This window comes from Macaca thibetana, chromosome 8 (genome assembly GCF_024542745.1).
Source record: "Macaca thibetana thibetana isolate TM-01 chromosome 8, ASM2454274v1, whole genome shotgun sequence".
Classification (NCBI taxonomy): Eukaryota; Metazoa; Chordata; class Mammalia; order Primates; family Cercopithecidae; genus Macaca; species Macaca thibetana.
The window spans coordinates 42946808-42971806 of record NC_065585.1 but is presented as its reverse complement, the minus strand read 5'-3'; the positions used below and the strand labels follow the sequence as shown (position 1 = coordinate 42971806).

Here is a 24999-nt window from a genome sequence, read left to right as displayed (position 1 = left end):
ACCAAGACTAACCCAACCACAAACTGGGATTTGATGCATCTCTTCTCTCTCCCAGCACTCTTCCCTTTCTACACTCAACTCAGATCCAGACTCTCGTCTACACTGCAGCTCCTTCAAACCACAGATCAATATATATTCCCATTTTATAGATAAGAAAATTGAGGTTCAGAGGGGCTTAAGTAACTCATTCAAGGTCACATGGCCAATAAATCATAGAACTGAGATTCTTCTGACTGAAGTATTTCATCTTTCTGCTTTGCCACTCTTTGTAACTCCCGACCTCGTACTTTTTTCCACACACCATACGCTTTGAATCCTAGTCTCAGCCTAGCATACCTGACAATACCTCCATTTGAGCCTGTGCCCCTCCTTTCATGCCCTTCTCAGTTACGAAACACTAAAGCCAGGAAGGGGGCATTTCTTATCCTGCCTGCGTCTTCCCACTCTTGCCACCTGGCATGATGAGCACAGAGTCTCACCATCTTCAGCTGGGCTGTTTTGTGAAAGGTGTAAGCTACAGGATAGAATAAGCTCTGTAATTTATTCCTGTCACAGAAAACTTGAATATTAGCTAGATCACAACAGGAAACCAGCCATTCAAAAGTAATACAATCAAACATTTTGTTCAGTACAAACATACCTGCAGAAGGGAAAACAATTCCAGCTGTCTTCCAATCTGGAGAAGCCAGAGTTTCTTGTATTCCAGGCATGAGTACCTGATGTACTGTCTCCAGGACAAAAAGGTTTTGATTTGAACATCAAGCATTTCTAATTTGGTTTCAGTTAAAAGGCAGTAGCACTCCTCCCTAGGAAAGAAGGGTGCTGGGGCATTGTCCCAAATTGAAAAGCAGGCAGGGCACCCCAATGGCAGAGCCCAGGAATGCCTTGGACACCTTCTTCTGTGACCTCACCACCGTCAGGGGATGAGGCCACCAGGAAGGCATCTGACTACTCAGGACCACCTTATTCCATCTGCTGAAATATAGAAAAGCCATGCCAAATGAGGGCTGGGAAATGAATGTACATGAAGGATTCCAGCATTGCTGAGAAGTGGATATGAGTGTCCATGTACAGTTTTAAATGTTTTGTAAGGAATGTAATCAGAATAGGAGTATTGAAATCACCCTATGGGTGAGGGACACAGAATGATAAGAAGAAATAATGAACTCACTTTGAATTGTTTTAAAAGGGCCAGGCATGGTAGCTCCAACCTGTAATCTCAGAACTTTGGGAGACCAAGGCAGGAGAATCACTTGAAGCCAGGAGTTCAAAACCAGCCTGGTCAACATAGTGAGACCCTGTCTCTACAAAATAAAAATTAAAAAATTAGCCGGCTGTGGTGGTAAACACCTGTCGTCTCAGCCACTTGGGAAGCTGAGGTGAGAGGACTGCTTGAGCCCAGAAGGTCAAGGATGCAATGAGCTATGATTGTGCCACTGCACTCCGGTCTAGGTGATAGAGTAAGACCCTGTCTCTAAATAAACAAACAAACAAACAAATAGGGGCCAGGCACAGTGGCTCATACCTGTAATCCCAGCACTTTGGGAGGCTGAGGCAGGTGGATCACTTGAGGTCAGGAATCCTAGGCCAGCCTGGCCAACATGCTGAAATCTCATCTCTACTGAAAAAATAACAAAAATTAGCCAGGCTTGGTGGAGAGCACCTATAATCCCAGCTACTTGGGAGGATGAGTCAGGAGAATCACTTGAACCTGGGAGGCGGAGGTTGCAGTGAGCTGAGATTGAGCCCCACTGCACTCCAGCCTGGGCGACACAGCAAGACCATGTCTCAAGAAAAAAAATAGGAGAGGTTGTTTCAATTAAGATGTTTTTCTTATATGTAATTGAAGCCATGAGTAAGAGTGGCTTAGGTAATTTTGTTTATTTACTGTTTTACAGAACAGGAAACGGGTGATAGGAGGTTTCAGGGCTGGTCCAGCCATGTAACAGTATATTCAAACCCCAAGTTTCTTTTTCCTTTTACCTCTTCCATTATTAGAATCAAGGCTTTTTGGTTCCTCCTTGTGTTTGTTGCCTCATGGTCACAAGATGGCTGCCATTGTTCCAAGGATCATATCCATACAGAACTGTTTGAAGGCAGGGTACAATGAGGCATGCCTGGCAGAGACACTCTTTTCACAAACCTCACCCTTAGCAAGGAGGAAAAAGTATTTCTCTACAAGACTCCAACAGACATTTCTTTGTTTCATTAACTAAACTGGGCCATTTGGTCATTTTGAGCTGCAAGGGAGTCTGGGAAGCCAAGTATGTGGTTTTCCCAACTTCTATCATTGGAAGTGGGTAAGGGCTTGGAATGACTTTGGTAGATAGCTAAGAGTATCTGATATGGAGATAAATAAATGTGTGGCCAAAAAAATAAAAATAAAAATTCTTCCCATTGGGCCAAAGAAAAGGTTTTAGAGTATATCTACAGTTTTAGTAAAAAGAAAGTTTCTAATATTGAAAAAAGGCCTGTGTATGTGTGCATATATATATAATATATATACATATGTACATATATATATGTATATATGTGTGTGTGTATATATATACGTGTGTGTGTATATGTATACCCACACACAGGGCAGCTTCAAAATTCTGTATTCTTCTAACCCAACTTACCCCAGGGAAAAATCGTGGACATGTACAAAGTCATAGATATGTGTGTGTGTATACATATATACACATATATGTACATGTACATGTAGACATATATGTGTGTATATACACACACACACACACACACACACATATGCACTACTACTACATCATCCTGCTCTGCCAGGCACTGAGGTCAATTACAGAGTTGGTCTGAAGAAAAGAATGACCCTCTTTCCTTTGTGTTACCCTCTTTGTGCTTTGTACCCCAACAGACCAAGTTTTGTGAAACTACTCTTCAGTTCTACCTGGGAAGGTCTCTCAAATGCCATCCATGCTCCATTCAGAATCTTTGCCCCATCCCATCACTTAGGGTTCACCCCCCTCAGTTCTGTCTCCTTCCCCAGATTTGATTCTCTCTGAGGAAAACCTATGCATAGAAACTTTGGTTGAGCCACCATTGCAGTTTTCTCCACATACCCAACCATGCCCAAATCCATGGGTAGGGCCTAGTCTCAAACTGAGCTCTGTATTGCAAATAATAACCAATTTGAATTCTATTCATTGCAAGAAGATGCTTTAAAGACAGAGGGGCAGCAAGTCTGCACCCTTAAGCTATCAATCCAGTTGAGGGGACAGCAGGATGAGATCTACTGGGACCAGGGGCTTTTCTGAGCAGTGACATACTGCGCTGCTAAAGTTATTTGACTTTGCCATTTGTAGAATGAAATACGAATTGTTCCTTATTAGGGCTTGTGATTTGTTAATTAGCCTTAAAAGAAAATGTTCATGATAACAGTGACAAATGATGTTAAACCTACACAGATAATTAAGGTAAACGGAATGTCAATTGCTCCTAATGCTGTCAGCAGAGTAAAGCTATCTTATTTGTTAAGGAAACATAAGAATATATTTCCCGGCCGGGCGCGGTGGCTCACGCCTGTAATCCCTGCACTTTGGGAGGCCGAGATGGGTGGATCACGAGGTCAGGAGATCGAGACCATCCTGGCTAACACGGTGAAACCCCGTCTCTACTAAAATACAAAAAAAAAAATTAGCCGGGCGCGGTGGCGGGTGCCTGTAGTCCCAGCTACTCGGGAGGCTGAGGCAGGAGAATGGCGCGAACCCGGGAGGCGGAGCTTGCAGTGAGCCGAGATGGTGCCACTGCACTCCAGCCTGGGCGACAGAGTGAAGACTCCGCCTCAAAAAAAAAAAAAAAAAAAAAAAAAAAAAAAAAAAAAAAAAAATATATTTCCCAGCCAACTACAATGCTAGATACTAAGAATACTTAGAAATTTATGCTAAAAATGTCCACAGCCAGTCTGCAAGATGGAACTGAAAACCTATACAATGAAGAAATTGTTAAAGGTGATGTATCAGGAAGCCATTAGCTTGGCCTTAGAAGACTTCTTAATTTTAAGGCCCCTCTAAGCTAATGGAAATGTTCCAGCATAGAGTTGAAATTTTAGTACTAAATAGAAGCTTTGAGATAATAGCTTCAATTATTGAGTGCTTACTGTGTGCTGGGTGCTATTTGAAGTGCTCCACATATTTATATAACACAAGAAGTCCATACTACTGTTCTTCGCAGTTCACAGATCATGAACTCCAGGCACAAAGACAACTAATTTGTCAAAGTCACCCAGCCAGCAAGTGGAAAGCTAGGATTTGAACCCCAGCAGTTTGGCTGTAAAGCCTGTGCTCTTCCACATCTCACAGTGCAGAGTCCAACATCTCGAGGGACTCTCTATGGGTTGCCAGTGAGTTACCCGGGTCAAGATAGATGTAGGTTTCATAGGATGCAGCATCATCTCATGACCCCCTCTCTCCCAGGAAACCTGCTCTCCAGATCTGATTGTGCAAACACCCACATCTTGTCCTGACCAGAGATACTGCCCTCCTCACATTGAGAAGGGCGCCTCCACATACCCAGGGCCAAAGGACCTCACATGACCCATTCTGGGACAACAGACAGGTGCTAGTGCATCCTGCTCTATCTCCAGCTCTTCTCAGAATAGGCTGGAGGATTAGTGCTGTCTGACATTTCTGACCCTCCCCTCTCCACCCAACTGGTGGATTAGCAAATATCAAAGTCACAGGTATTCATGACTAGTCCAAGCCACCTGATACTTCGAAAAGGTGTGTGGTTTTGTCGGTTGTTTCATAACTGCTTGGGATCCATTTATGGAAAGAGGCTCTTCCTCTTTCAGTTGGTACCAAAACAAGAGTTTCCCCTTGATATCATCCCCTAGACTTTCATCTTTGTACAGCCAGTCAGGGGAAAATTCCTCCAAGGGCTCCTACTATAATTTTGCCATTCTAAAGGGCCAGGGCTGAGCACATATATCTTCTGTGTCCGAAGGTATCTCTCCTGCCGGACACCAAGCTCCTCTGGAAACAGAATCTTCTGTCTTGAAAATCTGCATCCTCAGTTCCCTCCGTGAAGGAGCAGGCTCTGAGAAACCAGTGGTTCAAGGGCTCCACCATGAGGAAAGCAGGAAACAAGCCCTCAAGCAAGACATTTCTGTCATTTTCAAAAGCAGGTGCTACTCACAGGAAGGCCAAGCCCAGAGATGGGGAATGGGGACGAGGGGAGCAGCCAGGTCATGGCTCTGGCCTGTCTGGTGAGGAAAGGGACTCGGCACAGTGTCTCTCCTGTCCCCTCATCTGCCCCGCCTTTTGCTTCTCCTGGCCCCAGAGAAGGCAGAAGGCCACAACAGCTTCTGTTGGCTTTCTCCCCACTCCATTCAGGGCACATGGGGGCTACTGACTCTGAGCTCTACATTGGTAGCAGCTGGAGATGCTAAAGCTACTCTTCCCTCTCGGATAATTAGATGCAATTAGCTTTGCTAAATTCTCCCATCAGCCCTGCCCACTAAAGTCCTCACTGACTAATAGCATTGCCTGCCAGCTGCTGCAGTGTCTGACCCTCACATCTGCTGGCCTCTCCCCTGGAGCCAGATCACTCCTGCAGCTACCAGCTCTCACCACCCACACTCCCATCCCAGGCCACCAACCCTTTGAAATGGGTTGGAACTCTGTGCCAATTAGAGGTGACTGGGGGATTCTGGGGAAAGCATAAGCTTTGGAATCAGTTAGAACTGGGACAGAAATCTGGATCTATCTGTATCACTTTAAATGAGGAGCAGAACTGCTCTGAAACTCATCTCGAAAATGAGAGAAATGTTTTATTTCCTTTTCTCATTTATGTTTCGACCCCACTCTGCGGGCAGACATTGTGTCTGTTCTGTTCATGGTTTTATTTCCAGTACCTAACACAGTGCCTGGCACTTAGAAGATAATAAATATTTGTGGCGGGAAGGAGGAAAAAGACACTTTCCCAATAGGATTAAGAGCACTAAATGAGATCACATGTGTAAGAATCTGGGTTACACATGTTCAATAAATGATGGTTTCTAACCAGCAGCTTATTTTGATTACATGACACCAGTCTTCTCGATTCAATTAATTATGATTGTCACCTCATCCATTCATTCACTGAAGAAATACTGAGCATCTGTTACAAGTCACGCAGGACAATAAAAATGTAAAGAGCATGGTCCCTACCTTAAACTAGTTCAATTACAATTTCAGTACACCATATGCCACAGCAGTCATAAGTACAGAGAGCCATGAGCACGCAGAGACTAGCCAGGAAGGAAGGCAGAAGCAGGGAAAAATCTGGAGGTGGAAAAAAACTTTCTATGTTGAAGTCTGGTGCCCATTGACAAAGCTGAGTCCCTGGAAATGAGTAGATGATGAATTTTATCACACACAAAAGATATGCTTGGAATAATTTTTTACCAATCTCTTTCCTTAGAGATGTATCTGGATGTTGCCGTTAGCTGGTTAGACTGTCTCTTGGAGAACTGTATGAAGGGCAGTCCAAGTTCTCTGAGACTTTTGGCTCCAATAGACCCAAACCACCAGACAGCAGGAATTAGAAACGGGTGCTACGTATGGTCTGTGTATTAGTCCGTTCTTGCACTGCTATAAAGAAACTGAGACTGGGTAATTTATAAAGAAAAGAGGTTTAATTGACTCACAGTTCCTCAGGCTGTACAGGTAGCATGGCTCGGGAGGCCTCAGGAAACTTTCAATCACAGCGGAAGGTGAAGGGGAAGCAGGCATGTCTTTCATGGCCGGAGTAGGAGGCAGAGAGCAAAGCGGGAGGTGCTACACACTTTTAAACAATCAGATCTCGTGAGAACTCACTCACTATCATGAGAACAGCAAGGGAGAAGTTGACCCCTTGATCCAATCACCTCCCAACAGGCCCCTCCTCTAACTGGAGATTACAAATCAACATGAGATTTGGGCGGGTCCACAAATCCGAAACATATCGGTCTGGAATTTAAATAAATTGAAGCAAGCATATCTTTATTTGCCACCACTTTATTACCCTAAGTTCTGGGCAAGACTTCTTGGAAAACTCCTCTAAACCCTTTGAGCAACATCTAACATTTTACACAGTAGACCACATGATGTGTTCTCAGGTTTCCAAAATTTGTCATACGCAACCACTGGCTGGACATGCCATTGTGAGTTTCACCTGTAATATTTCTTTTCTTAACACTTTTAAATTACTTTTTTACTTAAAAAAAAAAAAAAAAACTTTTCAAGGTCAGGCGTGGTGGCTCACGCCTGTAACCGCAGCACTTTGGGAGGCCAAGGTGGGCAGATCACTTGAGGTCAGGAGTTCGAGACCAGCTGGCCAACATGGTGAAACCCTGTCTCTACTAAAAATACAAAAAATTAGCCAGGCATGGTGGTGTGTGCCTGCAATTCCAGCTACTTGGGAGGGTGAGGCAGGAGAATCACTTGAACCCGGGAAGCAGAGAGCCGGGATCAGTGAGCCGAGATCACACCACTGCACTCCAGACTGGGTGAAAGAGCAAGACTCCATCTCAAAAAAACAAAACAAAACAAAACAAAACAAAACAAAACTTCACAGAGGATTTTCCAAATGTAATTAGCAAACAAGTATCAACTGCCCTTGCAGTCTCGATGTCTTCAAACATTATTGCCATTCCAGTCATGAACTGATGCTCAAACACAATTCTCAGCAAGCCATGACGCATGACCTTGAGATGGACAAATGCAGCTCTAAACTGACACCTGCCAATGGAGTGTGTTATGGAGGGTGTGTAGGTCTAAGGGATCATATCCCACCAAAAATTGTCTTGACTTCCACCAGCTGTAACAATAGAAATGTAGGTGCATTCAGTGAAAAGATGATGCAATTTAAACCATGATGCCTGAGTTAGGGTCATGCCTCTACCCCTTACTAGTTGTGTGACTTTGGACAAAAAACTTAACTTCTCTGAGCTTCAAGTCCCAAATATTATTGTTATCATAATAATAATATTATTATGACAGCAATTTCTCATAAAATTGGTGAGCCAATGAAATGATTGCAATGGTATGACTGCAAAATCACCTTGTAAACCCTAAAGTATGTATAAATATTTATTAATTTCTGAGATCAGATGATATCGGGCACGTTCAGGGTGGTATGGTCGTAGACTATTAATTTCCTGAGAAATAAATCCTCAAGATACAGTGAAGCTTACACCTTTACTGTCAGAACTTGGACATTATCATTATTGATGAGAGAGTATAAAGAACATAGCCTTTGACCATTACTCAGACAATTGAGTAAGCGACTGGAGAATGCTTCTCACCCCTTCTTTCTATGATGTGTAAACATGCTAAGCTGGAGAAATGATCAGAGAACAGGAGATGTGGTTGTGAGAGTTGGCACAGGAGCAGAAAGCCCAGATGCGCAATGAGTGCTATCCTGCCATAAGCACATCACCTAGCAAGGTCCCATAAAACCAGAACAACTCTTTCCTTCACATGGTGGATCTTCACTGCACCTCAACCCAGCCAGTTTTAACAAGTCAGTACCAGCCCCAGCTATCTACAGTTGCCTCACCATAGTCCTGATAGTGCTGTACATGGCCCCATTCCTGTCCCAGCCTCACTTGTCTACCCCTCCCAAATGCTGGCCCTGAGCCTTTGGGTAATCCCTGCTCCAAAAGCAGTCAGTCGGTGTCTCCCTCTACTGGCCTTATGTTACCTGAAACAGGGCATTGCCCTGGGAACTCTTCCCATGTTGCCTTCGGAAAGAAAGCTTTTATTTTCTCATACCCCATGGACCTCTCAGGTATGTGGGGAAAGTTGCGCTGGAGTCCTCTGATCCCACTGACACCTCTAGACCATAGACACCCCATTCTTTTGTTACAACCCTGCTCTTTTAAGACTCACAACTCAGCTATACCTCCCTCTCCTACTCCTCATCTTGTCCTCCTGACAGTACCTCTCTTTCACTGAAGACTTAAACACTTGGCTCTCAGGATCCACCAAAGATGCAAAACCCTGGACTCAGCTCCCTGATGTTCTCATCACTAATGAACCCACCCGCTTCCCCAGCATCAAACCCCAGCCTCCTTCTCCCACACTTACCATGTTCTGAATCACCAATTCTAGCACCTCACTCTGACCACAATCTCCTCCCTTTCCAGAGCACTTGTTCACCTACTCCCCCCATCACAGTTCTTAGACTTAATCAAGACCCCCAAGTCCTCTCATTCATCTACTTTCTCCCAATCCATGAGCCTCTTCTCTTCATGTCTCTCTAGCCAGCTAAGATTCCAGAGTCCATCATATTACTAGTAGTGGCATTCCTATTAATAGCCCTAACTCTGTTCCTCATCTACATTTTACCATACATACATATATTTCACCATACATAGAAAAATCCAGGAAAATCCCATTTTGAATGCAACAATCCAGTTTTTACATATTTGTACCCTAGCTGCTGCTAGAGAAAAACCATACACTAAGGTAAACTGAATCTACTATGATCTCCATCCTCCACAATTGCTTCTTCACACCTTCCCTTGCTGCCCCTACCCCCACTTCCCAAGGAGGTGACCTTATCATCTCTTTCACAGAGAAATTAAGTCAACAAACAACAAGTTTACAATGTCTCTTCACTAAACTACAGACATACCCCATCACTATCCATTCACCTTCCCTGGCTTCCCTCCTGCTACAATAGGGGAAGTGTCTGAGGTCAAGCCCTCCACCTGCGCTTTCCCACCTTCTCAGGAGGCTTACATTACCTTCTCCACCTCTCTTCTTACCTTTGCCAAGATTGTCTTAATGAATTCTTATCTCAAGAATTTTTCTCAGTCGGGCACAGTGGCTCACGCCTGTAATCTCAGCGCTTTAGGAGGCTGAGTCTGGCAGATCACGAGGTCAAGAGATAGAGACCATCCTGACCAACGTGGTGAAACCTCGTCTCTACTAAAAATACAAATTAGCTGGGCGTGGTGGTGCATGCCTGTAGTCCCAGCTACTCGGGAGGCTGAGGCAGGAGAATCGCTTGAATCCAGGAGGTGGAGGTTGCAGTGGGCCGAGATCGTGCCACTGCATTCCAGCCTGGCGACAGAGCGAGACTCTGTCTCAAAAAAAAAAAAAAAAAAAAAAAGAAAGAAAAAAGAAATTTTCTCAATTCCAACCTTATTTTGGGGGTTTACAATCAGCCTGCTTTTTCAGCCCTGCAGGGTACTTAATTTTTTGTCTCTTGATTTCCTTTTGGTTTTTCTTACAAACTTACTAATTGTTTCCTGAGCTCATCTCTTTTCTCGTATTTCTTTGAGGAAAGTACCAATAATTTCCAGCACTCTTTGTGACATGTCTTCTATATGTCCTCCGGATCCATTTTCCACCCTACTCCTGGAGGCTGATCTGTAAGGATGGCATCAAGTTCCCTTGCCCTCTTGTGCCTAGTTGGTTTTGGCTAATGGGGAGCCATTGAAGGAGAGAGGAGGCAAGAGGAACAAGGTGAGAGTATTTATTTTCTGGCTCTTTCTCAGCAAAGTTGCCTTAGGCTTGCTGTCTCCTTTAAATAAAGATCACATCTTATCAGTAATTCTCTCCCTCTGGTTTAACTGCTCCCTCAAGCTTAACTCCTTGAATGCAGGGGTGGTAACAGCCCTGTAATTAATTGGCAGCCCCATGCACTACACTATTTCCTATGGTTTCCTGTCCATAACTTTCTAAATTGTCCTTTTGCCAAACTTCTTTTGAATTACCCTAACTTGAATTGCCATCTGTTTCTTGCTGACCCTGATACTCACATAAATACCCGGATTATTTCCACTTACTTTTTTTTTTTTTTTTTTTCTTCCCAGGGATCAACTTCTGTTTTAACTAGAATCCTTTTGGTTGAAAATCAAGAAACATAATTTGACCTATCTTAGGCCAAAAGTAGCATTTATTACCTTGAAAATGAAACTACGCAAAGAACACAGTTGAGCCTCAGAGAGTTTAGAACTAGGACTCTCTCTAGCTTGTCTTTAGAATAAAAGTAGTTCTCTTTCTTCAGTTTCAACTAGGAAAACCCTAGGTAAGGACCTGGCCCAGTCTGGATCACATGCTTAAGCCTGTGCCCAGACAGAAGCAGTGCCTACTAGCGGATTGGCAGCCCTGGGAGAACCGCATGGTGGGAATGAGAGCAGCAGTCCCCAAAATTAAATGGCTGTTAGTCCCAGATATTTTCAATCACTCCCTGATTGTAATGACTCCACAGCAGAAAAAACACATGGGAATTTATATCTACTGCTAACTTCTTAAGTTCTAGATTTGGGGCTCTTATATTGTCAAAGTTTTCTACAAACTCTGAGAATACCTCTATGTGTGCAAAGTCCACAAAGATATGGTCACCTCTTTGGGAAACAGGGGTAGAGGTAGACAGAGGAGGTGTGAAAAAGCAATTGTGCACAACGGAGGTCAAGTTTACCAGGAAATTGTAGTCGGATTTCCAGATAGTGCTGAGATAGGGAAATCATGAATTCGTAGAGAATCTAACTGCCTCGTTGTATGACTTTTCTTCTAGCAGCATTTGGCTGCTGGGGTGCAAATACTGGAAAAACTAACTTGTTTCATTCAAAACGGACGTGAGGGTTTTTCTAAATTTTTCTATGTATGGTAAAAAGCAGATAAGGGACAGCGTTGAGGGTACTGGTATGAGTGCTACTACTAGTAATATGATGTTTGTAGAATCTCAGCTGGAAACAAAGAAACATGAAGAGAGGCTTATGGATTGGGAGAAAGACAGGTGAGAGAACTGGGGATCTCATTTAATGTAAAAACTGTGGTCGGGGTGACAGTTGAACAAACCAGTATGTATTTATCTGCAGACACAAATAGTAAATATATACATTCCTTTATTAGGGTAGCCCTTGCACTTCCTCAAAAAGGAAATGGACAAAATGATGAAGCTATGATGGTTTATTTCAACATACTGAACCAAAAAAATAAGAAAACTAATTTATTTGGAAAAGAAACAAATTCTGTACACGCAGGGTTGGCTTGATTGACGATAATGTATTTCAGCAAAAAAAAAAAAAGAAATTTAGATAGACTACACATAATAAAACTTTCTATGTACACAGTAAATAGTAAATACTTTGGTAAATGACCAGACATTTGAAAAAATGAAAACACAGTTGTAAAACAAAGTACGTAAGAATATTGTGACCTTATTTAACTGTACAAAAAGCAATCATTCTCTCCAGTCTTCCATTTTCACTTACATTTTCTTTAACAGGATTAAGCCCCAAATTGAAGGGATTAAATCCTTTCTTCCTAATCCCTCGCGAATATCAGATTCTCTTTCAAATCTTTAACTGTTTACAAAGGAGCAGAGCACTTAAAGGGAAATGGTGGGAAACAAAGAGATTTCAATTCTGTGCCACTCATCCAGATTCTAATGGGGAATATTTCCCAAGTCCACTATCAATTCACTCAACTTGGTTGAAAAACATAATACCTGATTGTAGGACTAATTTGGTTTTTATTTAGCCCATCTGCAGCTTTAGCATTAAAAATCAGGTCCTGACATTAGCCCTTAGCTCAATATCTACAAATGAAATTTGGGAATTATATGACAGTGATAATAGCATATTTAAATGTAAAATGCAAAATGATTAATTTTTAAATATGCAAACTGCTACATTTTCTCAATAATCAATTCATGCACAAATAAAAAATGGCAATAGAAAAAGCAGAAAAATATGGATGTTTCTAAATGAGACAATTATAAAAATTTCATATATTAATATCAAGACAAGACTGGGGTCAGCTTACATTGTAAGAAAAACTATTACTGTATATGACTGGACAGCAAAACCCAGTCCTGTCTAAAAGCAATGGATCAAACTGTCTTCTCAAGTCCTTCCTGGCCATATTTCTATGTGCTACAATGAAACATTTTTAATAAATGCAATCTATCATAGAACTACAAGTTTTTATATTCCTAAATAATGAACTTAACTTTATTATAGCAATGATTTAAATACATGTGCTGTAAAAAAGAGAAAACAGTTGTAAACACACTCTTAATTTTTTTCTTTACCTGCAAGATATTTTTAAAAGATTACACAACTTCTTGATTCTTTAAGAACTAAGAACCAAAGTATTGAACATAATAAATAAATGTGCAACCTGGAGGCCTGGAAAAAGAGACAGAATACCAAATAACAAACCAGTGCATTAAAAATCCAGTATGTCAGTATTAAGACTTCTTCATCCAAATCCAGTTAGGTTTATTGCTATTATAAATAAGCTTCACATTAAGGCATCAGTCATTACCTACGAAAAAGATTTAGATTCAAAACAAGGAATATACACTGTACAACTTTTTTTCTCTCATTCTGATGTCATTACAGATATTATCAGTTTTAAATGTTAAGTTTTTGTATGGCAATATATAAATATCTTTAAACATATTACCTGAATATAGTTCAAATGTTTCTCTATATTTTGATACTTTAATTAATGTATATATTTAAAGTATATTCAATTAATGAGGAAACAGACAAAAGCAAATCAACATAGATGGCAAAGGACTAAATATGAGACATTACAACCTCTAAAAAAAAATACTGTACAGTGACGATGAGCAGATCTTGGCCAAGTCATTTAACTTCCCTGAGCCTCATTCTTTCCATCTGTAATATTTCAATTACAGTTGTTCTGTCAAGCTGTTTTGAGATCAAATGAGATGATGTAAAAACACCTAGCAAACTGTGAAGCAATGCAAAAATTAATGGTATTATCGTAGGCCAAAAGATCTCAAGTTTCCGACAGTCTCTCTAACAAATAAAGTTATGGCCTGCTCCTTTTGCATTCACTTGAGAACTCCCAGTTTTGATTAGATTGTTATGGAAAGAATGGAGCCAAAATTTATGCAAAGATAAAATCTCTAAGTTTTAGCATTCAGAACTGTATAAAGTACAGTTTGTTGGGAGTGGGAAACAACTGCTTGAAGGGGTATACAGAACACCAAATAATAATGTATTCAAAATTCAGTATTTCAGTATTAAGACTTCTTCACCCAAAGACAGGTTTAACTTTAACTAGGCTCAGGCTACCTCTTGATACTTACTAACAACAAATAGGGGCAGACTTCTCAAAAACCTTGGTTCCCGGCCTTTCATCAGTCTCTTCTAGAGAAACCTCCTTTTCCCTCATCATTGGCTAGCATGTAGCATAGTCACATTAAAAGAACTATCTCTTAACAACAGCTCAAGAGTTATAAAACCATAAAGAAACACAGCCAAAGTCAATTGCTGGTACATTATTCAGCCTGGCATAAATTTGAAATGATTCAATAATCCCTACCATGTTCTCCCTTTCTCAGTCCATAAGCCCTTCATCTACGTATAAATGGTTCTGGGCCAGCTTTTTCCAATCTTTGTTCTGAGGAACACTAGCTGGGTGAGATGTTAACAGGTAAAAAACATCTGTGTTAAGTATGCTGGGAATATGCAGGGCGAGATAAATTTATGTACCACACTGAACTGCTCAGTCTTTGATGTACTGACTGTACTTGCTAAACAGCATTTCCCAAACTCATCTGACCATAGAATCCCATTTTTCCCCTACAAAATATCTGGAGTTCTTAGAATATTATTTGAAAATGCTATTCTGGCCTGATTCTAAACATTCCAGGGCTAAATCTGGCAATAGTTATGTTTTTAATTTCTGAAGAAGAATCATTTTTCTTACAAGGTCAACTACCATGATAACCTCCTGGTTTCCACTCCGTAAGTAGGCTTCCCAAAGCAACTAAAAACTAAATTTTCTTTACTACATACTGAGGAATTCAAAGAACTTATTATTGCGTTAATGAGAATTAAGTTCTTTTTAAGGAGATACTTATATTCTTCCCCTAAGCATTAAAAATACAAAGATCTAATTCTAGATCCTAGGGCCTAGAATCACAATTACTTTAAGGAAAATAAAGTATTTTATTACAACATCACTGCAATTAATATTATCAACGACATGATAATTAGTAGTGGTGCTAACAGTAGTAGTGTTGGTTAAGCATTTATTTTTGCATCCTAATCCTCATATCCACTCTATGAATGTAGGACCTACTATTACTCCCATTTTAAATATAAGTACACTGAGGTTTACCAAGATTAACTGACTTGCCAAGGATCACACATTGGAGTAAGGGCAGAACCTTAAACTCACGTCTGACCCCTCACCCCATGCTCTTAACCACATAATGCCATCTTTTATTTCAGTGACAAGACAAAAGCGTTTAGGCCACACTCTTGCTGTTAAACAGGAAAATTACATAAATGCAAATTGTGTGGAATAAGTTTTGGATTTCCTTTTGAGCAAACCCCCAGTCCTTTAAAGGATATACTTTAAAATTTTTTTTAAAGCAGAGGAAAATAGACTACTATTTACCAATGACAAGTTTATAGAGTTTTAAAACAAGAGGTTTTTTAAAAATCTGCATCCAAGGTGAAGACGTTATCTGTGGTTTCTGCCATAACTGCAAAACGCTGATACTCCGAAACTCGTTTCTCAAAGAAATTTGTTTTTCCTTCTAAAGAAATGTTTTCCATAAAATCAAAAGGATTTTCTGCCTGAAAAATCTAAAAAGGAAAGAAATATCATTAGACATTCTGAACAGATCAAATTACATCCCACAATAAGAGCAAAGATGACCAAAACAGAGGTCAGGTTTCTGGAAACTTGTCTAGTCAGTTACAAGATCCCATCATTCCCCTAAGACCCTGGAGGCACTCAAGGCTGACAAATCGTAAGATGACCCAAGATTGACCACTAACCTCCTCAAGAAACTCTACTAGCATCTCTGGCATTCTCATAAATAGAAAAAAACACAACTATTTCAGGAATTGGAATATTTAATACTGCCCAATTGAAAATGTTCTCACAGCTTGAGATATCCAATACACCATGAGCATTTTTCATAGGTATTACTATTAGTCACACATACATGATACTATAAAATGTTAAATTAGCAACAATCTACTGTGGTTCTAAATATGTTTCTTAGTTAATAAGAGAACAGATAATCAACAAATTGTCATTAAGGGACCATGATCAGGGAAGACACAATAAATGTTATCCATAGTCACTAGATGTCTCCAAATAAAAAGGGGGACTATGCTAACAAGAAGCTTTTTTACTGCTTCAGAATTCAAGAAGCAAGCCCAGGCATGGTGGCTCAAGCCTGTAATCCCAGCACTTTGGGAGGCCGAGGTGGGTGGCATCACCTGAAGTCAGGAGTTCGAGACCAGCCTGACTGACATGATGAAACCCGTCTCTACTAAAAATACAAAAATTAGCTAGGCATGGTGGCAGGTGCCTGTAATCTAAGCTACTCAGGAGGCTGAGGCAGGAGAACTGCTTGAACCTGAGAGGCAGAGGTTGCAGTGAGCCGAGATCACGCCATTGCACTGCAATCTGGCTGACAGAGCAAGACTCCATCTCAAAAAAAAGAAAAAGAATTCAAGAAGCAGACTTGGAGATACAGCTTGATGGAAAGTGTGGGATATTTCAGTGATTCACAAGGGTAACAGAAGAGGATTTCTCAATTTAGGAGTATCCCAGCAAAAAATAAGAACACCACAGATAAACATATATTCAAGTAACCCAATTTTAAATATGGGCAGAGTGTCTAAATAGACAAACTGATACTTCTTTAAAGAGGATATACAAAATGAAAAGATGTTCAACATCACTATCCATTAGAGACAAGCAAATCAAGATCACAATGAGATATCACTTCATACCTACTCGGATGGCTATACTTTTTTAAAAAACAGGTAATAAGTGTTGGTGAGGATGTGGAGGAATTGGAACCCTCATACAGGGTGGGAATATAAAATTGTGCAGCTGCTTTAGAAAACAATCTGGAGTTCTTCTAATGATTAAACATGGAGTTACCATATGACCCAGCAATTTCACTCCTAGGTGTATACTTAAGAGATATGAAAATACATCCACACAAAAATCTGTACATGAACGTTCATAGTAGCATTATTCACAATAGCTCAAAAGAAGAAACAACTTAAATGCCCATCGAATGGATAAATAAAATTTGGTATATCCATACAGTGGAATATTATTTGGTCATATAAGGGAATAAAGCACTGATACATGCTACAACATGAAGGTACCATGAAAACGTTATAATAAGGAAAGAAGAGAACCACAAAAGACCACATATTATTATGATTCCATTTGTATGAAATAGAATATACAGAAGAGGCAAATCTACAGACACAAAAATTAGATTAGTGGTTGCCTAAGACAAGGTGGGTAAGAGGAGGAAAGGGGAGTGACTGACTGCTAATAGGGATAGAGTTTCTTTTTGGAGTGATAAAAATGTTCTAAAATAGGTTGTTATGATGGTTGCACAACTCTGTAACTACGCTAAAAACTATTAATTGTACATTTTAAATGGGTGAATTGCAAGCTATGTGATTTATATCTTTAAATAAAGCTTTAAATATCTATATATCTTTTTTCCAAAAACTCATATGCTGTGTGTGGCTGAGTGAAATTCTATGAAATTCCCCCATCAGAAATTGTATGTAAAAAGTGAGGGAATATTGGAGCTGTGATACACAGCAAGATACAGTGAAAGGGCACTGAACCAACAGTCACAGACTCATTGGATTTTAGAACTGAAGACTTTTCAAAAAATTAGATCTAAGTCATTCACAGCATGGACAAAGTAACCAAGACCAAACTAAATTAAATGGCTTGTTTTTGGTGTTTTTTTTGTATGTGTTTTTTTTTTTTGAGACAGAGTTTCGGTCTTTTTGCCCAGGTTGGGGTGCAATGGCACAATCTTGGCTTACTGCAACCTGCCTCCTGGGTTTAAGCAATTCTCTCACCTCAGGCTCCTGAGTAGCTAGGATTCTAGTCACCTACCTCCATGCCCAGCTAATTGTTGTATTTTTAGTAGATACAGGGTTTCAACATGTTGGCCAGGCCGGTCTTCAACTCCTGACCCCAGGCGATCCACTCACCTCGGCCTCCCAAAGTTTTGGGATTACAGGCGTGAGCCCCTGTGCCCAGCCTTATTATTTTTATTTGTAGAGATAGGGTCTTGCTATATTGCTGAAACTAGTGTGGAACTCCTGTGTCAAGCAATCCTCCTGCCTAGGCCTCCAAAGTGCTAGGATTACAGGAGTCAGCCACAACGCCCAGCTCCTACAAGTTTTGATATATAGTAATCATATTGTCATTTACTTTATATTTTCAATTAATTTTTATTTTCATTTTAAATCTCATTTTAAAGAAGATATACGTATATGCAGAGAGAGAGAGAGAGAGGGAGAAAGGGTCTCACTCTGTTGCTCAGGTTAGAGTGCCGTGGCACAATCTCAGCTCACAGCAACCTCTGCCTTCCGGGTTCAAGTGACCCTCCTAGCTCAGCCTCCCGAGTAACTAGGACTACAGGCATGCCAACATGCCTGGCTAATTTTTTGTAGAAATAGGATTTCACCATGTTGCCTACGCTGTTCTCAAACTCCTAGTCTCAAGTGATTCTTCCACCTCAGCCTCCCAAAGTTCTGGGATTACAGGTGTGAGCCACTGCACCTGACCTAAAGGATATATATTTTTAATCTCTAAGTAGATGAAGCTTTTGGCAATTATTAAATCAATTTCTACTTTTATTGCATTAAAAATCTAAGGCCTCTATAATTTCTGCATTTTAGAATTTATTCAGATATTTTGAAGCCTGTGGAAAAACAAAGTTTTACATTGTGTTTAGATCTTCTTCTGCAGGAGGTGGCATGTTTTACATACCTACAGTTAGCAAGTTCCCAAAAGGAAAATCAGACCCAAGGGTCAGCAGTTTTCTAATAAGCAGCAGAACATGAACATGTGGATGTGAGGATATGGTAACAGGTTAAAGAATAGCGAATTCACTATAAGGCTTAAATAAGCAAATTCATTTTCTAATAACAAAAATATTGGTAAAAGTTATGAGCAAACACAATTTCTTTTAATACACATAGTTTATAAGTTTTTTTGTTTTGTTTTGTTTTGTTTTGTTTTTGAGACGGAGTCTCACTCTGTCGCCCAGCCTGGAGTGCAGTGGCACGATCTCAGTTCACTGAAAGCTCCACCTCCCAGGTTCACGCCATTCTCCTGCCTCAGCCTCCCGAGTAGCTGGGACTATAGGTGCCCGCCACCATGCCTGGCTAATTTTTTGTATTTTTAGTAGAGACGGGGTTTCACCATGTTAGCCAGGATAGTCTCGATCTCCTGACCTTGTGATCCACCCGCCTCGGCCTCCCAAAGTGCTGGGATTACAGGCGTGAGGTTCATAAGTTTAAGAGATTATATTAACATAGTTATAATCTTGATTTCTCATTCATTAGTAAACACAGACAAGATCTTGCAACTAAAACGTTAAAATGCAGTTTATCTTACCAAAAAAACCTACGCCACACTTGACTCTTTAAGTACCTGGGTGGTTATCAGAATATAATTCTGCTATATCTGCTAATACAACATTAGCAAAATAGGTAATGATTACCACAGCATCATAGATTTCATAAGGATTCTCATTAAAGACAATTTAAACTTACATTTTCACGACAAGAAATCAAAATCTGTAATTTCTAATTACCATGGTATAGTACATAGTGAATTTCTGTGTTTCACTTAAGTACAAAGTGACCATCTAGTGTGAGTTTATGTGTCTAATATTATTTTAAATGCTTTAAGTGTATCAACTCATCAACAATCCTTTGTAGTAAATATTATTACTATCTCTATTTTATAGATGAGGAAATTGAGATAGTTAAGCAACTTGCCAAAGGTCACACAGCTAGAAAGTGGTGGAACAAGGATTCAAACCCAGATAGTGTGGCTGCAGGCTCCATGTCTTAAGTAATAGGAAAATCACACGTGATGAAATTCAGGTACATTATCTCTGATAAATGACAAAAATAACTTGGATAACTCTGTTCAAAGAGTTACATTATGACAGTTAATGTCTTCCTAATAACTATTCCATATTTAAAAGTATTAATTCCCAAACTACAACATAGACACATGGAGATTTATAAGCGTGAATATACGTATGCATATTAAACCTAACCCCTTGAAAATAATCCTATTAAATATATAGCTGAAATTATTGCAAAATAATTTATTGAGCTTATTAGTTCTAATATTTTACCAGCCTCCTACTTCAGTTATTAATTTTAAATTTCAAAGGATTTTGTAAAACCTTGTTCATATGAAACAAGTCTCTGTCATGGACATTTAAAAAATAGAACAGTATGTTACAAATGCTTTCAGTAAAATATATTTTAGGGTCCTTGCTTTCCTATAATATTTTAACTAGTAGTAACACATTTTTAAACACATTACCTTTGAGAATCCAAGTTCCACAAGTAATCTGTCAGCTACAAACTCAATGTACTGTTTCATCAAAATGCAATTCATTCCAATGAGGCCAACTGGCAAGGCTTCTGTTAAAAACTCCTGGGATGAAAACAAAAACAGAATAAAGTATAAACAAAACTATAAATATGTATGTTCCAAATAGAAATAAAACTTTTGTTTTATTTCTAAGACTGATTTTGTCCAAGGAAATATATTAGGATAAATTCTTTCAATGTAGCAAATGATGTCCGTATGTTTAAAAATGGTTGGGGTATTACTATTCACATTTTTTCACATTTTCAAAGAGCCAAAATAAATGGAAATGAACTACCAAATTACTGGATTTCTTAAAGTAGCAGATATAAGACTTGGATTTGTATGCTTTCTCAATAGAAAAAAAAAGATACTTTGTTCTAAAATATCTGGAAAAAGATTCAAAGATGATCATCATAAAGAACATGACCATGGAAGGGAGCTGGGAAAGAGAGAAAAACTCAATTAACAAAGAAAATGAGAAAAAAGAAACAGATTTGGGGGTTGGGAGATAAAATGAGCTCTAACCATACTGAAAGACTATGTAGTGGTAAAGTGTTAAGAGGAAAAATAAAAATATATTAACCACTTGAATTTAGTTCTCAAAATGACTAAAGATACCAAAGTGCCTGTTATGCCTTTTTCCTCTTCCAATATACAAACTATGCCTGTTAAACTATGCAGTGTTACCAAAAAAAAAAAAAAAAAGTAATTTTAGAATGATAAAAACACATCGTAAGTAGAACATGTAGCTCCTTCTAGTAAGAAATCTTTACATACTCTAACTTAATTGTTACTTTTCATTAATTTACTTATTCTTTCTATAAAAATTTGTGTATGCTTCAAGCTAGGTACCTCGCTACATTATTAAAAATACAAAACAAATAAGAAATCATCACTGTTCTCTAGTCACTAAAAATATATAAATACAAAGCTACTATAATTAGCTGATTATGGCATAAAATTTGACAGAGATCAGTAAGACAGAAAAACAGCCCTGAAACAGGTTTTAGTATACATAAAACCTTAATATATAATAAAGACTGACTGAATAAAGCAAATTGTAAACTGACATAATAATTGTAATATATCATGTACTGGCATTGTCAGATCGACCATAATAAAATTGCTGGTATTTTTATTGACCTACAAAATGACCTACAAAATTTTTATTGACTTACGAAATTTCATATGAGTCAATATAATAGTGGAACAAACATCAGAGAAAGAGAGATGTGCTAATTACACAAACTTCCTGGTTTACCTGCTCAATTTGGACAGCATCAACAATGATCTCCCTGACCCTTTCTTCTGAAGGCTTATTTACTAAGTATTGGAACATCAGGCAAGCAAAGTCACAGTGAAGTCCCTAAAAGAGAAGAAAAACGCCGCTGTCAAATAACTGTTCATCAGCTATTTGCACACAGTGATGGATCAAGCATCATATAAAGTGGTTCTAGGAATATAACGCAGAACTTCTGGAAAATGGAAGAGGGTTAATAGGACTAGGAACTTCCTTCCTTCAAATCTCATTAAATGCCAATACAATAACCTATAACAAAAACGTTCAATGCCAGCAAATCTTAGTTCATCAACATTATAGAAAAACTAATTTATGAACAATCTGCAAATAAAAGCATTTTGGAAAGGAAAATAAAGCAAGAAAGCCTGAAATGAAAATTCACTAATTTTTAAATTTCAAAAATAATTAAGGAATGATTGAAAAATAATGAGTAGTATTTAAATAACAGATTTCAAAAATACAACATTTGTAATTAAATAAGAAAGGCTCAAGATAAAAATAAATTCAGTTCCAATGAAAATGGAAACTGACGTGGGGCTCGGTGGCTCATGCCTGTAACCTCAGCACTTTGGGAGGTCAAGGTGGGCAGACTGCTTGAGTCCAGGAGTTCAAGACCAGCTTGGGCAACATGGCAAAACCCAGTCTCTACAAAAAATAAATAAATAAATAAATAGAAATAAAAAATACCAATAAGCAAATAATAAGAAAATGGAAACTGAACAACGATGAGTATCACCTGAAGCGATATAAAGCAGAGATGATCTTACAGATAACTCAACCAAAAATGAAAATAAACTTGTGAAATACCCCTGAGTATGGTTATACAAATGCAATAAATAGTATAGAATCTTAAGTAATTGGAGAATAGGCCAAGGAGAGTCAACCTAAAATAATCAGGACTCCAAAACACAGAATAGATAGTATAGAGCTAAATATCAAAAAAACAAAAAGAAAATTTCAAAAATTCAAAATGAAAAGAGAGAGAGCTCAGATATAGAAAGATGGAATTCCCAGGCCGGGCATGGTGGCTCATGTCTGTAATACAGCACTTTGGGAGGCCAAGGTGGGCAGATTCCTTGAGTTCAGGAATTTGAGACCAGCCTGGGCAACCTGACAAAACCTCATCTCTACAAAAAACACAAAAATTAGTCGGGCATGGTGGTGCATGCCTGTAGTCCCCGCTACTCAGGAGGCTGAGGCAGGAAGATCCCTTGAACCTGGGAGGTCAAGGCTGCAGTGAGCTGAGGTCATGCCACTGTACTCCAGCCTGGGTGACAGTAAGACCGTTTCAAAAAAAAAGGAAGAAAGAAGAAATTACCATCAAGGCTGAAAGATGTTAAAGTGTTGATGAAAACTGACAGGTAACTTATTACAGAGCGCAATACCAATCAAAATCTCAATGGAATTGGTGTGTGTGTGTGTGTGTGTATGCTTGTAATTTATTTTAAAAGGCTTTAGAGCAGAAAAGAACGGAAAGTACACAGAGGTCAAGTCCCAAGCGGGCACAGAGGTCAAGTGCCTAAATGGGATTGTTTTTAATTCAAAAGTTAATCTGGAAGGCTGGGCACAGGGGCTCATGCCTGTAATCCCAGTACTTTGGGAGGCCAAGGTGGGCAAATCACTTGAGCCTAGGACAGTGAGACCCTGTGTCTACAATAATTTTTTTTTTAATTAACTGAACGTGGTGGTACATGCGTGTAGTTCCAGCTAATTAGGAGGCTGAGGTGGGAGGACTGCTTGAGCACTGGAGGTCAAAGCTACAGTGAGCCAGGATCATGCCACTTGCACTCAGCCTGGGTGACAAAGAGAGACCCTGTCTCACAAAAAAAAAAAAAAAAAGAATAGAATAAATGGACAGAATCTTGTAAGAACACTTTCAAAAGAAAAGTTTCAATATTTACTCTACAAATTATTAAAATATATGAAACTATAATAATTAAAATGGTTTGTTATAGAATAAAATCTGATAGGTCAATAAGGAAGAAAAAATAGCCATGAAACTGATTTTAGTCTAATAAAACCTTAATAGATAATAAAGAAGACAGTGCAAGTCAATGAAGAAAGGATGGATTACTTAACAAGGCAAATTGAAAAAACTTCCTAAGAGTGTTTGGAATAAAATTAAGTTAAACTCTAACGTTTTACTATATTATATTTATGCTAAATCCTACTTAGACTAAACAAATTCCAACTGTACTAGAGAGTTAAAGGTTAAAAAACCGAGAAGAAAATATGTGTAATTAATTTATCTCTGGAAGAGGATTACATAAAATTTAAGGTTTTGTATGTTAAAAGAACAAAAATTAAAAAGCAAAGGAAAAATCGGGAAAATATATGAAATAAATATAAGCAAATGTATATTTTATATTATATTTGTGCTATAAATATAACAAATGCTATAAACGTATACTTGTTGAAAGGACCCAATCAGTCACTGTACATTGGGAATACACCAATGAACAAGCAAGCATGACCTCTTCCTTTAAGGATAATAGACTACTGAAGAAATAACCTTAAAATAGTGAGAGCACTCAGAGTTAAATAAGAAAAATGTTAATATTAAACCGGAAACAAAAGCAAAAGATAAAAGTAGGCAACTACAGAAAAAATACAAATGACTAATATCATTATGAAAAAAGTGTTCAATTTAAGTAATAATGCAAATAAAACCAATAATGAAATACCAATTACCCCTATCAAATTTGCCAAACATTTAGCAAATTAATCTAAATTCTGGTGAGAGTATGGTAGAAAATGTTTATACATTGCTAGGTGGGGCTGAAAATTGTTATAAAATTACTGGAAAAAAAAATCTGCAAGTATGTATGTATGCATGGCTTTATAACTTAGTAATTCTACTTTTTGTGATCAAGCTTAGGAAAATAATATAAAGGGAGGACAAAGCTCATATATATGTAAAGGTATTCATTTTACACCATAGTAAAACAAAAAACCTGGAAATAATCTAAATTTCTAATTATAAAAGTCAAATAAATGATTCATTCATTAGCTCATATATCTAACAAAACTACTATTTTTAAAAGGTGCTTAATGCCATAGAAAAATGATTGCAGTATTTTGCCAAGTGGAAAAAGAACATCTCAACTCCTAAATATATGAATGATTAAAATATGTTTATATATCTAAATTGAATTAAATGTAGAAAAAAGTCTATAAAGAAATCAACAAAACAGTAAATGTGGTTCTCTGTGTGTTGAGATTAATTTTTTATTCTCTCAATTCTCTATAACAATCCTATATGACATTTCTAACAAAAGTTATTAAAAATTTAAAGACATGAAAAAGCAA

General features: G+C 38.6%; 2 protein-coding genes across 5 annotated transcripts in view; one reads left to right on the top strand and one right to left on the bottom strand.

Moving 5' to 3' along the window:
- BAALC (BAALC binder of MAP3K1 and KLF4) overlaps positions 1-24999 on the top strand; it is a 1274875-nt gene that overhangs the window by 218205 nt on the left and 1031671 nt on the right. The gene's annotated exons all lie outside the window — the stretch shown is intronic.
- RRM2B (ribonucleotide reductase regulatory TP53 inducible subunit M2B) overlaps positions 11819-24999 on the bottom strand; it is a 36929-nt gene continuing 23748 nt past the window's right edge. Inside the window, 3 exon segments of the mRNA XM_050800705.1 lie at positions 11819-15568; positions 20340-20453; positions 21652-21756. Coding sequence (XP_050656662.1) covers positions 15416-15568; positions 20340-20453; positions 21652-21756 — 372 coding nt within the window. The 3' untranslated portion in view covers positions 11819-15415.